The 20,988-nt window shown below is 42.5% G+C and overlaps 2 protein-coding genes across 4 annotated transcripts in view; one reads left to right on the top strand and one right to left on the bottom strand.

The window, feature by feature from the left end:
* Window positions 1–20,988, top strand: part of prdm11 (PR domain containing 11) — a 362,582-nt gene that overhangs the window by 165,839 nt on the left and 175,755 nt on the right. The window lies entirely within an intron of this gene.
* Window positions 83–20,967, bottom strand: cpeb1a (cytoplasmic polyadenylation element binding protein 1a). 2 transcript variants are annotated; one of them, XM_035790490.1, is made up of 12 exons: window positions 20,564–20,967; window positions 19,909–20,083; window positions 18,344–18,541; window positions 7,904–8,106; window positions 3,867–4,152; window positions 3,395–3,508; window positions 3,143–3,247; window positions 2,635–2,771; window positions 2,158–2,356; window positions 1,804–1,898; window positions 1,597–1,677; window positions 83–1,414 (listed from the first exon to the last, which is right to left on the bottom strand). In XM_035790490.1, exons 1-12 carry the CDS (start codon window positions 20,576–20,578, stop codon window positions 1,304–1,306), a joined length of 1,719 nt encoding a protein of 572 aa, XP_035646383.1. In that variant the 5' UTR covers window positions 20,579–20,967; the 3' UTR covers window positions 83–1,303. The 2 variants fall into 2 exon arrangements, with proteins under 2 accessions (XP_035646383.1, XP_035646384.1); XM_035790491.1 differs by having other exon boundaries at window positions 3,158–3,247.

The raw sequence follows: 20,988 nt of genomic DNA, 5'->3' as shown, positions 1-20,988 counted from the left end.
TGTACATTTGTGAATTTACTCTCATATTCCCTTGAAACCAACACTCAATGCAGGTATTTTAGCATAAACAAGGAACCAATGATAATGCTTCAACACCTTTATTGTGCAATCAGAACACCCTCCACACCTGTAGGCAACATTAGCAAACCAATGAGGTAGACTTTCAAACCCTAAAAAGCAGCACAAGAAACTTGATTTAAAAAAAAAGAAAGAAAAAGATGGATGACAATAGGTCTTTGGAAGAGCCTCCAATGACAACAAAAGGGGTGGGAGAAGGGTATGGGGAGGTACGCCATGTTTGGTCGCATCATACTAGCAAAGTTAGTTCTAAATTCAACAGGAACAAAGCGGCTAAGAAAAACACTTCCGATGACATCTGTCCTGCTGAAAAAAGATAAACAGGTGATTAAAAAAACAAGTCAAACCTTTTCTCAAATGCAAATCAAAAAGTACAACAGTAAGTTGATTAAAACTATGTACAGTCGAGATCAAGGTTCGTTCCAGTGTTATTTCCATATTATCTGATCATTAGTTGAAAGCCTGTTGGTTTGACTGGTCAGCATCTGGCAATGGATGGCTAAAAATGCTGGAGCACCAACAGCTAGGCAGAGCAAAGGCTTCAACCACTTCATATTTGTAAAAAAAACTCAATGTACAAACCGACAGCCCCAGGTAATTACTTTGAAGGGGCAAAAACTAAAATCGGGCAAAAAGAAATTAAAAAGCAGTCAAGTAGATATTATATTAAATTACCATTTTAGGACTTAAAACCATGAGTAAAAATGTGTAAAATACCTGCGTAAAAATATCAAGGTACGCTACTGGACAACTGATTCCCAAACTCCTCACCCCCCCAACAAAAACATCTACCTCTGAGGAATTTTGGTAGGTGTGGTGGGATGGTCAAAAAAATATAATAAAAAAATAAAAAAGGCACAGTCTGGCATCTGCAATGAAGAACAATGGGACCTGAAATATATAAAGTTAAGGATCAACAACAAAATCACCTCAAAATCTAGGGAGAGGAACATCTATGGATGCCTTTTAATGTCCTGCCCTGAATTATAATAGTTGTCTCAATAACTCCAACCCTTTACTGTGCATAAGGGCCATTAGTGAAAACAAGTAAACGGCAAAAAGAGAGCACAGTGCAGTAGTGAATATTCCTAGTGGTTCTTCCCCTGGGCCCTGTTGAGGGGGATAACAGGCTCTGGGGCTCCTGTGGTTAGCCTATCCCTCATCCTGGCTTCAGCTCCTGTGGGGGATCTCTGGAGCCCCCTGGAGTGTTGCCATGGCAGGCAGCTTAGCTGCAGTCCAGGCGCTTCTGGTTTCTCATGAGAGGCCTGTGGCTGCGGAGCACGTCCATGGAGTGCTGCCAGTGCCAGCAAGAGCGGCAGAAGTACTTGAAGCAGGCCTGTAGAGAAAACAAGTCACTCAGTCAGTCACCACTTCAGACTGGAGCACTCGCATTTATTTCACTAATAACAATACCTGCAATGCATCATCCCCAAACTGTTTAGTATTAAGTAATAACCCATCAATAAAATTAGTGCTGGATTAGTGTCCTCTACCCTCTATTGTATGGGGTGTTCTCACCAGGTCTCTGCAGAAGAAGGGCCCTGGTTGTCGGTTACACACTTGGCACATGGAGTCCTCCAAGTAGGGGTCGATCTGAACCTGAGTAGACAAATCAATGCATTGATCTAGCCCTGGTAAAGGAGGTTGAGTACTGGGTAAGGCTAGAGAGCTTAGGTTGCGTCAATCCATCTCTCAATGGAGATGCCCAATGGAAGCTCTCCTTACCTTTTTGGTGAACTTTGGAGTCTTGATCTCCACAAAGGCAGCGCTCACAGCCTTCAGGTAGCTCCTCTGGTTGTTGAAGGTCACACGTCCCGACCCTGCCGTTAAGGACACATGCTTAAACATCCCCTTCGTCAGTCACAAATAGCTCGGTCAGAATGTCAGCTATTAACAGATTCACTTTCCCTTGTACTATAAAGGCACTATTCCCTTTTTGAATATCATGCTACTTGTTATCCCTGAGAAAAAACAGCTCATGTGGTCCAGTAGATAATGATGGAGCTTGGCAGGGTAAAGAGTAGTGTCAGGAGACAAGGCTAACCATTTCCAGAGTGCGTTGGTCCACACTACACCTACCTATGGGGTACTTGTGTTTGTCCGTGTCGATGCCAGAGTACATGACCCCTCCGAAGAGGTTGTTCATGATGAAGGCCAGGGCCTCTGCATTGAGCATGCCATGCAGCGCGCCTACAAACACAGTCTTACTGGGGACCAGCCGCTGGGACGGGCAGCGCACAAAGTTACTGTCAACCAGCACCCAAGGGATTACCTGCACCTGAGGACATGCGGGGAAGGGGAAGATTTAAAAAAATGTAATACAGAGGAATTTGAATACTGCAACCAATTATGAAGGCTCCATCCAAAGTCAGTTACACATGGACATGAGTCCAACCCTGATGGGGCCAAAGACTGGATTAGTGAGAGCAATATAGCAGAAGAGCCAACCTCATTGCCTTCACCCATCTAATTCCTACAGATCAGACAGCAGGTAGGTGCTACAAGAACGTCCTATGGACAGAAATGGAACCAGATGTTTGAAAGGTCACTACTCACGTCCTTGCAGCGCATCCTTCGGCTAGACATCTTGTAGTAATACTCCCTATAGTCATCCTTGTGGAGCAGGTCCTGGGTGCAAGCCTGCAGCAGCCCATGGACAGACCGCTCACTCTCAAACACCAGATACACATAGCCTGCAGAGACCAGTGTCAGTTAAAACACAGACAGAGTATATCATTCCCCGACGAAGGCTAGACATACCACAACATGTCAGTGTTTTTCTACATTTTTCAATATCTATATCCCTGTAGCATTGTATCCCTGCAGTATATCCTTACCGCCTACACGCAAAAAAAAAGAAAAGTAAATAACAATTGCACATTTCCCTGAAATACAATTCAGGTTGACTATGGATTTTAGGTTATTTTATTCCACCGAAGAATAAACAAAAATAGAAGGCACCACTTACTGTGAAACACCAGAAGTGAATACATGCCAATGTACGTGTCCACCTCTGTGCTCTGGGAGAATGAGTAAAATAAAATTCCTACCACGTCAGCATTACCTTTAGGCATATTACCTTTGGGTGGGCAGCGTGGGTGCCTCCCATCCTTACCCGGCCACTCCACACTCAGAGGTCCGTACACGCTGAACGTGCTGACCAGGCTGGCTGTGGAGGGAGGGGAGAGAAGAGGTATGTCACAGTAATTTTAGCAGACGCTCTTATCCATAAATCCTGGGTTATGTTCAGTAGGGCACAACGTTTTGAAACGGAAACAAAATTAGCATTCTTATTTTTTTTTTTGGCTCTTCTCACCTACAGTCACATCCCATGGCACACCGCCCAGGAACACTTTACATGAGTACACTTGGTTCTTGTAGTTCCTAGGAGGCAGCTGGCCGCTCCATGTGAAGGTGGCATCGTTCACAGCTGGAAGAAAAAGTAAGAAAGATGATAGCACAGTACAACTGTAGCATGTAGAAGAATAAAGAGTCAATGCAACTAAATTACTAGACTCCTGAAATTGTCAATCATTTATATTTAATTGGGCAATCAAGTTGAGTGAGAGGGGGGAACCAGCAAGAACATGGCCGTGGAGAACTGGGGTATATTCTTTACTTCTTGCAACAAAAACATTTACTGTTTAAGAACCAAAACGGAAGTGAACAGAGCAAACGGAAAGAGGGGCCTACATGAATCTGTCCAATAGAAACTCGTTTTCATTGCAAAATGTTTTCCGTTTGGAGTAAACTGTGTTGCAAATCATTTTGCAATCGAATCCAACAACCTGCAGCCTGTCTGTGCAGGCGAGCCTCCCTCTCGATGTTGAAGGGCTTCTGGGGCTCCTCCAGTAAGTCCCAGCTGGGCCACACTGAGGCCTGGGGCAAGCACTTGGCCAGGGGCACCCCACAGTAGCTTTGGCCCTTTAGGGTGGGGGGCTCAGGGCTGAGAGCAGAGTTGTTGTTGTGGAGGTCCAGGCGAGAATAGCCAACGGCTGTGCCGAGAATGTGGGGGTCCCTCTGTTGTACCCCCGGCATCATGAAGGGCAGGGGCGGGGAGATCCGCAGAGAAGACTGCAGAGGGAACACACACACACTTTACTACAGCCAGAACTGTGCACAGAACTCTAGTGCCAGTTCCAAATCAATACCTACCAGTGTTGTGTTCGAGACCGATTCAAGATCAAGACCGGGAGGGGGACAAGGGGTTGGAGACAGAGTCAAGACCAGAAAAATGCCAGTCCAATTCAAGACCATTGTAATTTTGTAAAATCACCACCATAAGAGCGCAAAATATCCAGTATTTCGGTGTTCATATTTCAGAACATATGGATTCTTCAGACATTCAGAATAGTGAAAAAATACACGGAGGGAAAAATAGAGCCACTACAAATAATTACTAGCCCAAACACCATGGGGAATAATTGGCCTTCTAAAATCTTCAGAGAAGGGGTAAGGATTTATAAAACAATGTAATTATTTTGAAATATTTCCAATTTATTCTTTAGTTTTTGTTGGAAAGGGTTAACACAAAAGAGAAAATCAGGATTTATATATATATTTTTCTTTGCTGGTCTCTAGCTAGCCACGTCAGCTATTGGGCTTGGCCATCTGAAGCAAGATAAAGGCATCTGCCATTCAACTGTATTAGGGCAACATTTTGTGGAGTGACAGTGGAATCAACCAATAGCTATTTTTGATTAACTAGTCAAGTCAGTTAAGAACAAATTCTTATTTACAATGACTGCCTACCCCGGACGACACTGGGCCAATTGCGCACTGCCCTATGGGACCCCCAATCGCTGCCTGATACCGCCTGGATTCGAACCAAGGACTGTAGTGGCGCCTCTTGCACTGAGATGCTGTGCCACCCGGGGAGCTTAATAGGTGGGACCGTTTTTATAAAAACGTATGGAAACTTGCCTTCTTGAAGGCCAACAAGTCACCGCGCAATAGCGAGCAGTAGTTTTCCCTGTCTCGCTAGCTATCTTTTGTCGTCGGCTAGTTTGCAGTGGCTGCAGAAGGTGTTATCAAAGAGGATGTTGTTGCTAATTTGTTAGTTAAGTTTCAAATTATCATCATCAGGTGAATGGAACAGTGTTTATTGCAGAGCGCTTGCTGTTAGCAATCTCTTTGAAAATAAAGTGTGAGAAACATTGCTGCATTTAAAGTTAATGCATTTAAAGTCCATATAAACCCCCTTTACAGCCCTATTGATCAAACAACCATGAAAGGTAGGCTCTCTCCCTCAGTTATGCACATCAACTAATGCTATCCAGAGCAAGAGGAGCTAAAATTTAACGAAGCAACATTAGATAAACCCTCTCAAACCTTTTCAGCTAGTTGACTGTCAAAATTGCACTGATAAACGATGGGGAATTGTAGCCTTGTCATCCTTCTGCAGTTGCCGGCCAATGCATGCTTATCCCAACCTAGAACCCAAGCTAACTGGCTAAAGTTGGCTAGCTAGCTACTTCTAGACAAATGAGAGAACACCTCACTGACCTTAGTGGAGCTGGTTACACGTTATCTAGAGCATTCTTGACCATCACGCTCCCCATCCAACCTGACAGAGCTTGAGATGATCTGCAGAGAAGAATGGGAGAAACTCCCCAAATACAGGTGTGCCAAGCTTGTAGCATCATATCCAAGAAGACTTGAGGCTTTAATCGCTGCCAAAGATGCTTCAATAAAGTACTGAGTAAAGGGTCTGAATACTTAAATCCAGGTGATTGAAGTTATTTAATACATTTGCAAAAATGTAAAAAGGTGTATTGTGTATAGATTGATGAGAATTGTTTTATTAAAAAAAAAATCCATTTTAGAATAAGGCTGTAACATTAAATGTTGAAAGTCAAGGGGTCTGAATACTTTACGAATGCACTGTAAGTTTAAACGTCTTTCCTTCCCTACCGATGTCATTCTTCGGTGAGCTGCTCCTTGCCAAAACAAGTTGAAAGCTGCACAATCTTGCTGCCCGCAGATGGTATGGCACTGAAACTAAGCTGTGTGCCGCACGCATGTGAATATATTTATAATATAATAATAATATATGCCATTTAGCAGACGCTTTTATCCAAAGTGACTTACAGTCATGTGTGCATACATTCTACGTATGGGTGGTCCCGGGAATCGAACCCACTACCCTGGCGTTACAAGCGCCATGCTCTACCAACTGAGCTACAGAAGGACCACACGCGCTTTGCGATTATGTAGGCTACTTTGTGCATGATTTAGCTATTGTACTACATAATTGATAAGTCGTATACCTCCACTACACTACTTTGATACATATCAGTAGGGATTAAGTAGAGAGTATACGCAACTCCCACTGAAAAAAAAAGGTGGGTATAATGTTTATACCTGCGTATACCCTCTACACCACTGGCCCTTTGTGAGTGCGCTGGTATTACGTTTGCTGTCCTTTCAGAATCACAAATCTGTCACACACAGAAGGCTTATAGGTTCTCCACTGCGCAAACATGTCTAATAGATAAGGCTGTTACGATAATGTTTTCAAGAAAGGAGTCTATACATCCATCCTGGTATGGCAACAGCCTCCGACCGCAAGGCACTACAGAGGGTAGCGCACATGTCCAAGGACATCACGGGCCACGCTTCCTGACATCCAGGACCAATATACTAGGCAGTGTCAGGGGAAGGCCCAAAAAAAGACTCGTCACCCAAGTCATAGATTGTTCACTGCTACCGGAGCGCCAAATCTAGGACCAAAATGCTCCTTAACAGCTTCTACCCCCAAGCCATAAGACTGCTGAACAATTAAATCAGATGGCCACCCTGACTATTTACATTTACACACCCCCTTTTTTGTTTTTACACTGCTGCTATCACTTATCTATGCAGTCACTTTACTCCTACCTACATGTACAAAATAACTTGACTTGCCATACCCCTACACCCTGTATATAGACACGCTATTTATATTGTGTTACTTTTTAATTTGACTATTTTTACTTCAGTTTATTAAGTAAATATTTTTTAACCTCTCTTGAACTGCATTGTTGGTAAGTAAGAATTTCACAAAAACTTCTACACCTGGTTAAGGGTTTGTAAGTAAACATTTCACAATACCTGATGTATTCTGAGCATGTGACAATTCAAATTTGATAGACATTTGGTCTGGTGAAGCAGTTATGCGCTGACAGAATGGAAGCTGAATTATTTTTTTTATTTTTTTATTTTTAACTGATCTTGGCTGTCTGAGACAGAGTACAAATGTATCCGACAAGACCGAGCCAATGTATGATATCGAGACTGGTCTTGAGTACTACAACACTGATACCTACCCAACCTTTACTCTGACATACATTTTTCACAATTTGTTGATGGATCCAGACAGTTTAAGTGCATACCAGAAATATTTCTAGCTGCCTCAGGCTAGCCATAACTGATTATAGTGTAATCAAATGTGGCAAACCACTATTTCACTATAAAAAGCAAAAAATGGCCTACACCATCTTGAGTATAGCTGAGGAGTGATCTGATTAAACAGGGCCCCTTAACTTACTGTTGAGTTTGAATAGTAGACATCAGAAGTGCTCCTCGTCATTCACTAACAGACCGTAGCTCAATTATTAGCCTTTAAACTGCAAAATTTTAATCTCCACCCCATGCCAAAATGTGTTGAATTGCAGGAAATTAGCTTTTGATTTGGTTGGTGGGGTGTCGCAAAAGGTCCCAAGGTGGTGGGGCCCCCAAACAAAACTTGCTTAGAACTCCCAAAAGGCTAGGGCCGGACCTGAATCTGGGCATATGAAACTGCGCCATAACGAAGTCTATTCTAGGGTCTTCAATCAAAACTCACCAGCAGCTCAGAGAGGTGGTCTGATCCGGAGCTAAAGCCACTGGTTTCAGAGTCGGCCGGGCTGCTGCAGCGCGAGTCCAGGAAGGAGCGCCCCTCCACGCGGGGATTTCCACCCTGACTCAGCCCAGGGAACATCGCCAGCAGATCTGTGGTGCCCAGAGGTTCCAGAGGCTGGCCCAGTGGGCTACCCAGCATGCCTAGCACTATAAATACAAAGAATACTCATGTGCTCATCATACTGCAACTTGAGAGGGACATCACTGAAGGAAACCTCAACAAATTCAGAGCCAGTGAAGACAGCATTTTGTTTCCTCAAGCTCAGCGTCTCTTAATTCTGGTACTTGTGCGAAGGGGTGCACGTTTTAGCCCCAGCACTACAGAGCGGATTCAAATAACTAACTCAAGCTTTGAATCAGGTGCGTAGTGCTAAGGCAAAAACAAAAATGTGCATCCCTTTGGATTCCTGCAACCAAGATTAAGAAGCGCTGCTCTGGGTGATTTCAAGTTATTAACCTTGGAACACATTAAAGTGAAGCACACAACCTTAATGTATGGGTTTTAATGATAAAAGGTTAGAGCAGAGGAGGATTCAGAGGAACAGCCCTGGACCTGATTTCCCAAAAGCGTCAACACTAAGTTCATCATTATAACTTTCATAAGAGCGTCATTAAATCGGGAGCGGTTTCCCAAAAACATTGTTAGATTACGAGCGTTTTTCAATTTCAATGTTAACACCTGCCTAAGACCGCTCATAGAAGAGCTAAGTACGTCATTAGATACTTTTGTCATCCCACGTCACTTTATACACAGATCTCCACTAAACATAGAATCACATGGATTATCCATATCTCTGTGACCGTGTTAACTTCAGAACAAAGTTGATAAGTTGCCAATGTCTTTGCAATTGATACAAACAAGCAACGTATAAAACAATGCATCAAATGAAAAAAATCATATTGAAACACATTTCATGTTCAAGCAATTGCGTTCCAGTTTGCTACTTGTAGGCTACTGTCCAATTTGTCTCGATACATTTCATGTGTAGCCAAACAGTGTGACGAATCTGTAATTTAGTGTATTTTCATTTTGTAAGCATTAGAATAAGCCGCCTCAATTTGCAGGCATAGGTGGTAATATCCCTAGGAGCTGATCAGATGTCAGTATTGTGAAATTATAATTTTAAGGTAAGAGAAAGTACAGCGCTCCTTCTTTTGATCCTATCAGTATTGACATGCTCCAACGACACACTTAGCATCTCTGCATGGTGTTTTGGGAAACTCATGTTACATCTTTGGCCGTTGTAGCAAAGATGCATTGTTAAAACACTCCTAAGCCTAAGTCCCATCGCTATTGGGAAACTGGGCCCTCGGCATTCAAATGTGATTACATTCTGTGGCCTCACTGCCCTGGATGAGGGTGCCACTGCCAGGTCAAACAAAACTGTGTCAGCAGCGAGTGTGCCATGCCAGAGACAAAACTGATTAGTCATAGCAAAGAATTAAGAGACGTGATGAGGCAGAACCAGGGCTGGCCCCTTCTGGAAGAGTGTTTACCCTTGTGCACAGAAATAGGTCTGATGAATCATTCTTGGAAGTAGGAGCTCATTGCTGCCACTTGCATCAAAGGCCATCCTAATCCAGAGAGCACATTATAGATCAAAAATCATACCAGCACACCCCAAAAGGGGATTAGGGGGTTCTATTAGGACATTTGAAAGAATGAATCACAGCCAGGTTTATCACATAGTGTTATATTAGGGCTGTGGCGGTCACTACATTTTGTCAGCCAGTGATTGTCAAGCAAATAACTGTCGATCTCACGCAAAAATGTGCTTATGTTAATTAACGGCAATTATCATGAACACATTTCGCATCTCCCGGCTTCCACACAAGCCACTGATGCATACCTTTGGAACATCTACATATTAAAAAGTCTATAAGTCCATGTAACATAGGCTATACCTTCACAATAAATCCATTATTTTAGACAGTGTAAGAGCATAATTGCAAGATTGCTATAATACTTTTAATTGCATCAAATTGTTGTTTTATGCAACAGAATAGAGTTCTTAGAACTCTCTATTGTGTCTGTGTGAACTGAAAGTGGGCCTCTGGGAGATAACACTGACAGGAGATTTACAATGTCTTTGGGGATACCGCATTCCAGAACATGAGTTAATGTTTCTGTTCTATACGGTACCAGAGAGACATAGCTCCAGCATGGAGTTGAGGGGCCAGACACTGGTCTCTACACAATGAAAACCTTTTACAGCAGATACTGTTTGATGTATATTATATTTCCTATAAATCTTAACCTCGTGACCCATTCCATACATATGTTGTGTTTATGTAGACTGGAGGATGGACTTTGCTGGCTCAAACCAGCTTGTTGAGTTCGCAGTGATCACCTCCAGGGGAGGTTACTGACCAGCTCCATTACTGCAGTAATTTTAGATTTCTTCAAAACAATCTCTCCTTTTGATTACAATATTTCCCCCACAACAGGCCTAAAGAAACATGATATGAAGAAAATGTAGTCTATTTCAGAAGAACAGAAAAACATACTGAGTTATCCTTATGTTAGGTACTGATCTGGCTATGCCATATGGCTGTGGGCTACAATAGTTCATTTAGCAGACAAGATTTGCTTAGTATTACGTGGCATTATTTTATAGTATGAAGAATACAAACTTAATAGCAAGAATATTTTCTCCAAACGATGAGGGAGTGCGTACATGCAGCTATTCCATGTAGAGCGGTTAAAAGAAATAGATACTCCTATATACTTAATTTAGAGTTGTAACATTAGTTGTGATACAAATGGCAGGCCATATGTTTAGATTTTTAATACATTGTAAGGCTACATGATGCGACTAATGATGATTTGAAAAAAGTTGTTTGAAAGGCATGAGCTCTACTTTGTTTTTTTTATGCAGGCTATAGACACTTCGTCGTCTCTCATTCACAATTTGAGAAGCTCTTGATAACGCCTTGAATTTCCCAGCGGCATTCCCTTTGTGTGGCCATAATGTAACCTAAAAAAAATCCATGCCTTTTGCATCCCTGAGTGCTGCCTGCTCCGAAGCACCTCTGGCTCACACAGCTCTATCATCTGATTGGATCTTTCTCACAGGCTACAAGTGAAGACAGCCACATCGGGACGCAACTGCGTGCGTCCTTATCCAATTCGAGGTGCATATTGAAGATTTGAAAAACTGTCCACATTTACTTTGTCAGCCAACAAGATGAGTAGGCCTAATGAACAGCAAAGGCACTAGCCTATGTCAATCTACTAGCATAGTACAAAAGTTGAACCATTCTATTCTGTGCCAGAAATAAATAATCCTCCTATAATCCTGGGACAGTTGTGGGATGTGATGTATTAATTTGGGATCTAAGCACTAGCATAAAAAACACTTTGTGTAATGAGGCTGACTGATATGTGACTGATTTCTTCACATTATATAAGCAACAATGTGCACACAGCAGTAGGCTATAAGCGTGAATGGTCCATTAGCGGGAAAACACCATTATGACCACAAATGCAATTATGCATGTAATGCTTTTATTATAAAAGGTGCATTTTTATGGTGAAAATTATCTTCCCCAAACATGAAACTAACACACTGCATGAGCCAGTTAGGCCCTACACCTGTTTTAAAGCGGATTAATGTGGTTAATTTTAAAGAAGTTATTCGGCCACTTTAGTTATGATACAAAACCTTATGAAAACATACGGGTCTATGGGCAAGGCTACATGTGGCAAACTGTGATTAGAAAAAGTTATTTGGTTTGCCTTAAGCTGGGCATCATTCCCAAGTGCTAATATATAATTCACAAGTGAGTAGGCTAATATTGTCACCCATCAGACTATTCTTGATTTAACCTTTACATATACTAACTAACATGTGTGAAATTCATTTTGATTTAGAATGGACCATTATGCACGGTCTCTAAATTGGGGCAGGGGGAAAAAAATATGTCATTAAATGGCGGACACTTTTTTCTGTGGTTCATTTTCATGCCAGCCAGGTAGGCTATACACCTGTTGTAAAATCAAATCAAATTTTATTTGCGCTGAATACAACAGTTCAACAGCTCTTAAAAAACAACGCAGTTAAGAAAAATAAGTAAAGTAAAAAATAAAAAAAGTAACAAATAATTAAAGAGCAGCAGTAAAATAACAATAATGAGGTTTTATACAAGGGGTAACGGTACTTAGTCAATGTGCGGGTGCACCGGTTAGTCGAGGTAATATGTAGGGATGCACGATATATCGGAATCGGCCGATATTAGCTAAAAATGCCAACATCAGCCAGCTGCCCAGTTTAACGTTGATGTGCAAAACTGATGTCAAAGCTGACGTGCATACCTATATAACGTGATGTAAAGACGCTGCATAAAATGTTGCGCTACACATGCAACACAGCATTCCTAACCGAGACCACAATGTCTTGTGTGGATCAACAAGTCAACAATTTGAGCAGTCATTTGAAATAGTAAGAACATTTCAGCGAGATAACTCAAAGGCTAAATCCATTAACACCAAGATAATGGAATTCATTGCCCTTGACAATCAACTGCTCTCTGTCGCGGGTGATGTTGGCTTCGCGACTAGTTGCGCACCGCCGGTACACACTACCAAGTGTGCCATTTTTCATGTTGCCCTACCGGAGTTACACACATTAGCTTCACGATGGAACGCCGTTTAGGTCTTTGTGTGTCAAAAAAGACACGTCAATTAACACTATTTGACACGTTAAATAACAGTTCTATTACAGAATGTTGTGTGTTCTGAATTTGCATGTGCAAGCCAAGCGCCACCACTACTATCAGTAGCACTGTCAAAGTCTGCAAACAAGCAAACACTGGCCACAAACGATGTGTTTACAATACCACGTTGGTAATAAATAATAATTAGTTCAACTGCAACTTCTGGGGTAGCTAGCACCAACACAACCAGCCTGAAGACCATGACCAGTAGAAACAGCAGTTATTTTCATTATTCTTAGTAATGATTTAGGAATCCCTGTGAGTAAGTATTAGCTAGGTAGCAACTTGTTCGCCTATTGAAAATAAATAGCTAGCGTTATAAGCAGCCAGCTAGCTTCATCTGGCTAGTGAAGCTCAACCGGAACGGGTTGTGTTGTGAAGCTAGCCACAATAAGGATTAGGCACAATAGTGGAATTTGCAGTTGGCCTTCAAGATAAAAAGCACCTCATTGAAAGTGATGCAGAAGGTTACAAATTGGTGGAATCATGCCATATTTAGACTAGATAATATTAAACAAGGTTGGAATGTGAAGCAATGAAATGGGGTATCAGTCTACTCTGCGATACCCACAGAAGACAATTGTTAAGAGTTTACGCGAATATTAGTGTTGTCTCATAGCGGGACTGCGACTGAAATCCCCTACCCAGTCAGCCTATTGTGTGTATTGACATATTGCACTGTACAGCTTTACCTAAGGATTGGGGATCAATGAAATAAGCTATCAGTGTACTCAATGCCCAGTATATTTTTTCCCAAAATCCTCAGACTTCAAAATACCCACACAGTATTGTTTTTCCTCGGGAATAGTGTTCAGTCCACATAGGTTGACAATAAATGTGGCTCAATTTACAGTTGTTTCAGAGTCCCGCAATAAGAGCTACAATGCTAATGTTCTCTGGGTGTCACTGAGTAGACTGATACCCCATGTAATTGATCTATAATCCATAGGCTGTACAGTGAAATAAGTATGCCCCCATTGCAATTCTAAAGTACAAAACATCTAGTGTGATTTCAGATTAAATCATTTATTCATTTGACACTTGTTGATTTTATGTAACATGCCAACCTCGTTTAGCATGATCTATTCAATTATGGCATAATTCTACTACTTGTATTAATTTTCATCACTGTCAATGTCATATTTATATTTTGAAGGCTAACCTCAATGTCCTCGTGGCTAATCCTTATTGTGGCGAGCTTCACAGATGGGTCCGAGCACCATTAATCAAGTAAAATAATTTTTTATAAACTAGGGTAATTTTAGATTACACCAAGCTATGTAGTTAGCTAGCTAACTATAGCTAATGTAACATATGTCGTTTTGCTATGTTTTTGGGGAAGAACATAGTTTGCATCCATAAGCTAGCTTTTTTTTTTTTAAATGACCAGCACTGTAGGTGTGCGAGACTTTACCAGCATCATAGCATATGTATCGATGAATCGTTGTGACATATGACATACAAGTGAGTGTAACCAATATGTAATAACTCTGTAAAAAATGTATGAACGTGTTAAATTATTATGTGACATGAGGTCATATTCAGGTCCTGATTGGTCAACAAACTTATTTGACATGTATCTTTTTTGACACGCAAAGACCCAAACTGTGTTCTACAGAAATCCTGGTTGAGAATGAAATGACTGAACAAATGAAAAACAAAACAGCACAGCAAGTAAGTGAAAGAAATAGGTTTTGATTATGTTTTACTGGTAAATGGGGACATACGTAAACGCCAACAAAATAACCTTTTGGTCAGTGTATGTGTAACCTTTAACTAGGAATGTCAATTAAGAACAAATGATTTACAATGACGGCCTACCCCGGACGACCCTGGGCTAACTCTGCGCCGCCCTATGGGACTCCCTATCACGGCTAGATATGATATAGCCTGGATTCGAATCAGGGACTGTAGTAACACCTCTTGCACTGATATGCAGTGCCTTAGACCGCTGCGTCCGTGTGTGTGTTAACTATTTAACTGTACTAGAATGCTTAAAAGGCCGCTAAAATGTTGGTTATTGGCTCCAGGATGCTGGCCTTCTAGGCAGCGTTGCAAAGAAAAAGCAATCTCTCAGATTGTCCAATAAAAAAAAGATTAAGATAGGCAAAAGAACAGACACTGGACAGAGGAACTCTGCCTAGAAGGCCAGCATCCCAGAGTTGCCTCTTCACTGTTGACGTTGAGACGGGTGTTTTGCAGGTACTATTTAATGAAGCTACCAGTTGAGGACATGCGAGGACACAAATGTACTTGTCCTCTTGCTCAGTTGTACACCGAGGCCTCACACTCCTCTTTCTAGTCTGGTTAGGGCCAGTTTGCACTCTTCTGTGAAGGGAGTAGTACACAGCGTTGTACGAGATCTTCAGTTTCTTGCAATTTTTTGCATTTCTCAGAACAAGAATAGACTGACGAGTTTCAGAAGAAAGTACTTGTTTCTGGCCATTTTGAGCCTGTAATTGAACCCACAAATGCTAACGCTCCAGATACTCAACTAACCTAAAGGCCAGTTTTATTGCTTCTTTAAATCAGAAAGTTTTCAGCTGTGCTAACATAATTGCAAAAGGGTTCTCTAATGATCAATTAGATAAATCAATTATATAAATATATATTAATATATAGAGATATACACACACACACTGCTCAAAAAAAAATAAAGGGAACACTTGAACAACACAATGTAACTCCAAATCAATCACACTTCTGTGAAATCAAACTGTCCACTCACGAAGCAAAACTGATTGACATTCAATTTCACATGCTGTTGTGCAAATGGAATAGACAGCAGGTGGAAATTATAGGCAATTAGCAAGACACCCCCAATAAAGGAGTGGTTCTGCAGGTGGTGACCACAGACCACTTCTCAGTTCCTATGCTTCCTGGATGATGTTTTGGTCACTTTTGAATGCTGGCGGTACTTTCACTCTAGTGGTAGCATGAGACGGAGTCCACAACCCATACAAGTGGCTAAGGTAGTGCAGCTCATCCAGGATGGCACATCAATGTGACCTGTGGCAAGAAGGTTTGCTGTGTCTGTCAGCGTAGTGTCCAGAGCATGGAGGCGCTACCAGGAGACAGGCCAGTATGTCAGGAGATGGGGAGGAGGCCGTAGGAGGGCAACAACCCAGCAGCAGGATCGCCTTTGTCCGTCTTTGTGCATGGAGGAGCACTGCCAGAGCCCTGCAAAATGACCTCCAGCAGGCCACAAATGTGCATGTGTCTGCTCAAACGGTCAGAAACAGACTCCATGAGGGTGGTATGAGGGCCCGACGTCCACAGGTGGGGGTTGTGCTTACAGCCCAACACCGTGCAGGACGTTTGGCATTTGCAAGAGAACACCAAGACTGGCAAATTCGCCACAGGCGCCCTGTGCTCTTCACAGATGAAAGCAGGTTCACACTGAGCACATGTGACAGAGTCTGGAGACACAGTGGAGAACGTTCTGCTGCCTGTAACATCCTCCAGCATGACCGGTTTGGCTGTGGGTCAGTCATGGTGTGGGGTGGCATTTCTTTGGGGGCCGCACAGCCCTCCATGTGCTCGCCAGAGGCAGCCTGACTGCCATTAGGTACCGAGATGAGATCCTCAGACCCCTTGTGAGACCATATGCTGGTGCGGTTGGCCATGGGTTCCTCCTAATGCAAGACAAAACTAGACCTCATGTGGCTGGAGTGTGTCAGCAGTTCCTGCAAGAGAAAGCCATTGATGCTACGAACTGGCCTGCCCGTTCCCCAGACCTGAATCCAATTGAGCACATCTGGGACATCATGTCTCGCTCCATCCACCAATGCCACGTTGCACCACAGACTGTCCAGGAGTTGGCGTATGCTTTAGTCCACGTCTGGGAGGAGATCCCTCAGGAGACCATCCGCCACCTCATCAGGAGCATGCCCAGGCGTTGTAGGGAGGCCACACACACACTACTGAGCCTCATTTTGACTTGTTTTAAGGACATTACATCAAAGTTGGATCAGCCTGTAGTGTGGTTTTCCACTTTAATTTTGAGTGTCACTCCAAATCCAGACCCCCATGGGTTGATAAATTTGATTTCCATTGATAATTTGTGTGTGATTTTGTTGTCAGCACATTCAACTATGTAAAGAAAAAGTATTTAATTAGAAAATGTCATTCATTCAGATCTAGGATGTGTTATTTTGGTGTTCCCTTTAATTTTTTGAGCACATACATACATACATACATACATACATACATACATACATACATACATACAGTGGGGAGAACAAGTATTTGATACATTGCCGATTTTACTACTTACAAAGCATTTAGAGGTCTGTAATTTTTATCGTACTTATGTCATGCAATAAAATGCAAATCAATTACTTAAGTCATACCATGTGATTTTCTGGATTTTTGTTTTAGATTCCATCTCTCACAGCTGAAGTGTACCTATGATAAAATAATGACAGACCTCTACATGCTTTGTAAGTAGGAAAACCTGCAAAATCGTCAGTGTTCTCCCCACTGTGTGTGTGTGTGTGTGTGTGTGTGTGTGTGTGTATATATATATATATATATTTTTTAAATCAGCTATTTCCAGCTCCAATACTAATTTACAACATTAACAATGTCTACACTGTATTTATGATCAATTTGATGTTATTTTAATTATTTTTTTAAAAAGTGCTTTTCTTTCAAAAACAAGGACTTTTCTAAGTGACCCCAAACTTTTGAACGGTAGTGTACGTGCTCGTAGTTAGTCTATTTTATAGTCCAATGATTGTACGTTGGCTAATAGGACCGATGGTAAAGGCAAACCCACTCACCATCGGATCCTTACAAGGCTCCCAGACCTACATTCAAGATATCTCCCTCTCCTGCGAATGACAGGGATGAGGGGCTTGTCGGGTGTCTGGAGTAAATCCTTCGCGCCCGACTCGTTAAGGAAAAATAATCTTCTTCCAGTACGAGGTGAGTAATCGCTGTCCTGATATCTAGAAGCTCTTTCCGGTCATAGGCGATGGTGGCAGAAACATTATGTGCAAAATAAGTTACAAATAACGCAAAACAAGACGATAGCACAATTGGTTAGGGGACTGTTAGGGGACGGAAGCCATCTCCTTCGGCACCATTATCCTGTCCTAGAAGCAATGTACTGAATATTAGGAAAGTTGAGAAATAAATGTAGTAGGCCTAGCCTATAGAAAGCTGATGGAATCCTCTTTTTAAGAGGCCATCACTTTGTTTTCTCACGCAATTGCATAGCCTATAGAAATGTTACGCAACATGAGCACTCATGAAGTGATTAGATTTTCAATACATTTGTATTGATGTCAGAGTGATTTTAGGGACAATAGAGTGCTGAGTACCAGGCAGTTAGCAAGTTTGGTAAGCTACTAATAAGCATCATCGGCATCAGATTGGAGAAGCCTAATTACTGTGACCTAACGGTCACGTAGAATTTGACTGTCTTCATGACTCGTGACCGTGATACGGCCCCCGCTACAGCCCTAGGTGCTATTCCTTCCCAGTGATCCCAAAACCAGTTTCTAACAAAGCAAAAATTATCATTCTTCCATTTATCCAAAACAGACTACTCCCACCTCACCTACATTTCATAAAGGTTTTTTAATTTCTTAAAGAAGAAACCCATTTTCCCTCCCTTATGAAGGTTTTGTAGGTATGTGTATAATATGGCACTGATACTCACTGGAGGGCGAGTTGGTGTGTGACGGAGGCTCCATGGTAGCGAAGGGCTGCTCCCAGCAGGCTAGGTTGAGCGACTGCAGCCCCATGCCCAGCTGAGTGAGATCAGACAGGCCACCACCACAGAGCGTAGAGCCCTGGGCTATGGAGGGGCAAGGAACCTTGCTGCCTATAGGGCTACCCATCACTGCAAAATCCCCATCTAGGAAGTATGGAGAGAAGGAGAGAGCGAGTATAAACGAGGCAGAGAAGGAGTACAAAGAGAGAGAACCAGACAAACCAAGTTGGGAGAACCTGAGTAAGGGAAGGCGTGAATCAGACAAAATGACAGAGAGCGGGTATAAAGGGAGGGTATAGTGAGAAAACATTCACAGCAGGCAACACCAAGAGAAATGCACAACCTCTGGAAAATCCATTCTACATAGGTACTAGACTAACTACCTACCACCTCATCCACCACACCCCTCCCATCATCTCAGCCTTACCAACCTACTGTACCCGGGCAAGTGCCCAGAGGCTGCCATGCCTCTGTCGGCATCACCACCCAGCTAAGCATGTGACCTGGACTCGGCTGCCCTCACACACTCCTGACGCTGCCATTCGGTGCTGTGAGAGATGGGTTGAATAAAGCTCTCACTCAGCACATGGATCCAACCAGGCAGCACCCGTGGCTGGGTGGCTCAGGAAGCAATGTGCTCCACTCGGTATCTCTCGGTAGAATGTGCGTGAGCGTGGGGCTCAGCAGTGCTCCTCAGAATCTCTCGGCCGACTGTGTGTGTGCGCGTATGGCTGGCTCTCATGTAGCTCTCGCGAGTGTCCAACTGCCGCTGCGCACTGATCAGACAGGCTGAGAGCTCCTTTCTGCTTTCTCTTGCCTGCCTAAGAATGTGTTCCAAAACACTGACTGGATTCACACAACAGCGATCTGAGGAGAACAGCAGTCTGAGAAGTTGGACCCCCTCCAGATTCAGCCCCTCCCCATATGCCTCAGTCTGGTCTGACTCAGCAAATCGGACCGGTAGGGAGGCAGACAGATTCAGCTCGCTTGATACAAACACTACTATTCATTCAACACTACAAAAAAAGCCTAGAAACTTATTCAGAAGAGTATACATTTACTGCTCAGATAAAGATATATTTTGAGATGCATAATTCTCAGCCTTGTAGAACAGGGCATTATGTCAGTTCAATACATTACAATTCTATCTCAATGTTACAAAACTTGCATCTTGCTGAATAAGCCCTTTACCAAAACTAACAAGACGTCCCTGTAAGGAGAAGGAAGTCAAGTTCTGCCTCGGTATTGGCAGGAGCCAGTACCTGGATCGGTTACAAGAGCAGCATGAATGAGCTTCAATGCTTTCCCAATCTCATTGACAAAAAGAGAATCAGCTGACTGCCATTGTGGTCTCATACTGCTATAGAATGAGTTCTGCAGGAGTTATGAGAAACAATGCTGAGAACTCAGCACATTTATCAAAATAAAACTGAAAAGGGATGCTTCATAGCTGTTCAATTCTAGACTAGGTCCAATTTTACAATGCATTTCTTAAATTGCTTTGGAATTACCTGACAGGTGATGGACACGCTCCTCCTTGTGGTTTGTGGGTGTAGTGCACACCCCAGTGAGGTCCAGAGAGTTGCCCAACATATTGTTAATTCGGCGGAAGATATCACCATTGCTGCATGTAGGCAGGGCTTGAGAGCCTGTATGCCAGTGGTCATGGAGCCTCAGGTCTTCTTTCTGTTTGCAGTATGAATGTAGAACATGCAATGTACAACAGGCAGTCAATACTGCACATACATAAAATGTAGGTTTATTCCCCGTGTAGGCTAGATAGGAAACGTTGAAATAATAGGCCTAGTCTTTACAACTTGGCCTTGTTGGCTATTATTTCTCCGGTTGTCACTGCGTTTGAGGTAAACTTATTTTCAGTCAAGTGATTGTAAAAACGCGATTAAATATGCACTAGACATAAAAGGCAACCATAAATACATTTACATCGTTAAACAGTTAGAGCTGGACTGGTGATTATTTATGAATGGGAAAATGTTAAATTGAAATAACATATTGAAAAATGTCTACAGCTAACGTTAGCAGTTGCACCGTGGACAAAAGCTAAAGATGCTAAAGGTTCATTTTACAAAAGGACATAAGTGGTTGAACGACTGGGAGTTTTATTTTATAGACAGCGCTCGACTCTTCACACAAAAGTCTACTTACCAGAGAAAAGGCCATATTATTGGACAGGAACCCGCTGGGATGTGTCAAATATCTGTCTGCCTGCCTCGAAACACTACTTGAAGACTACTTTCAATACTCAGGTGTCATGATTAGGAAAATGTGCGTCAACTTATCTGTTAACGGCATGCGGGGTAATTCATTTGAAATGGCTGAAGCGGCACCACTGAAGTAGAGATGCACAGACCTACAAATCAAATTTTAACTAAAAATGGGGTACATCACGTCGTAGTTTCAGTACTATAACTTCCAGTATTTCATTGCCTCCTGTTAACCTCTGAAAACGGATTTTGAGGCACCTATTGAACTATTTTAAGGTTCAGCACGCGGAGGGAAATCACACTGTGCTCATGGGCCCTAGGGTCAGTTGCTTCCAGACATGACGTCATATCACATCTAAATTGGAT

The sequence above is a fragment of the Oncorhynchus keta genome, chromosome 17, assembly GCF_023373465.1.
Source record: "Oncorhynchus keta strain PuntledgeMale-10-30-2019 chromosome 17, Oket_V2, whole genome shotgun sequence".
Lineage (NCBI taxonomy): Eukaryota > Metazoa > Chordata > Actinopteri > Salmoniformes > Salmonidae > Oncorhynchus > Oncorhynchus keta.
This window is presented reverse-complemented; position numbering and strand designations above follow the sequence as displayed.

What these genes read in the sequence shown, in the direction of transcription:
- cpeb1a (XM_035790490.1), bottom strand. An exon ending in ACCACCTCTCTGAGCTGCTG is followed by an intron (nt 4,153 to 7,903) that starts GTGAGTTTTGAT and finishes TTCCCTCTGCAG; the next exon opens with TCTTCTCTGCGGATCTCCCC. An exon ending in CCTGCACAGACAGGCTGCAG is followed by an intron (nt 3,509 to 3,866) that starts GTTGTTGGATTC and finishes TTTTTCTTCCAG; the next exon opens with CTGTGAACGATGCCACCTTC.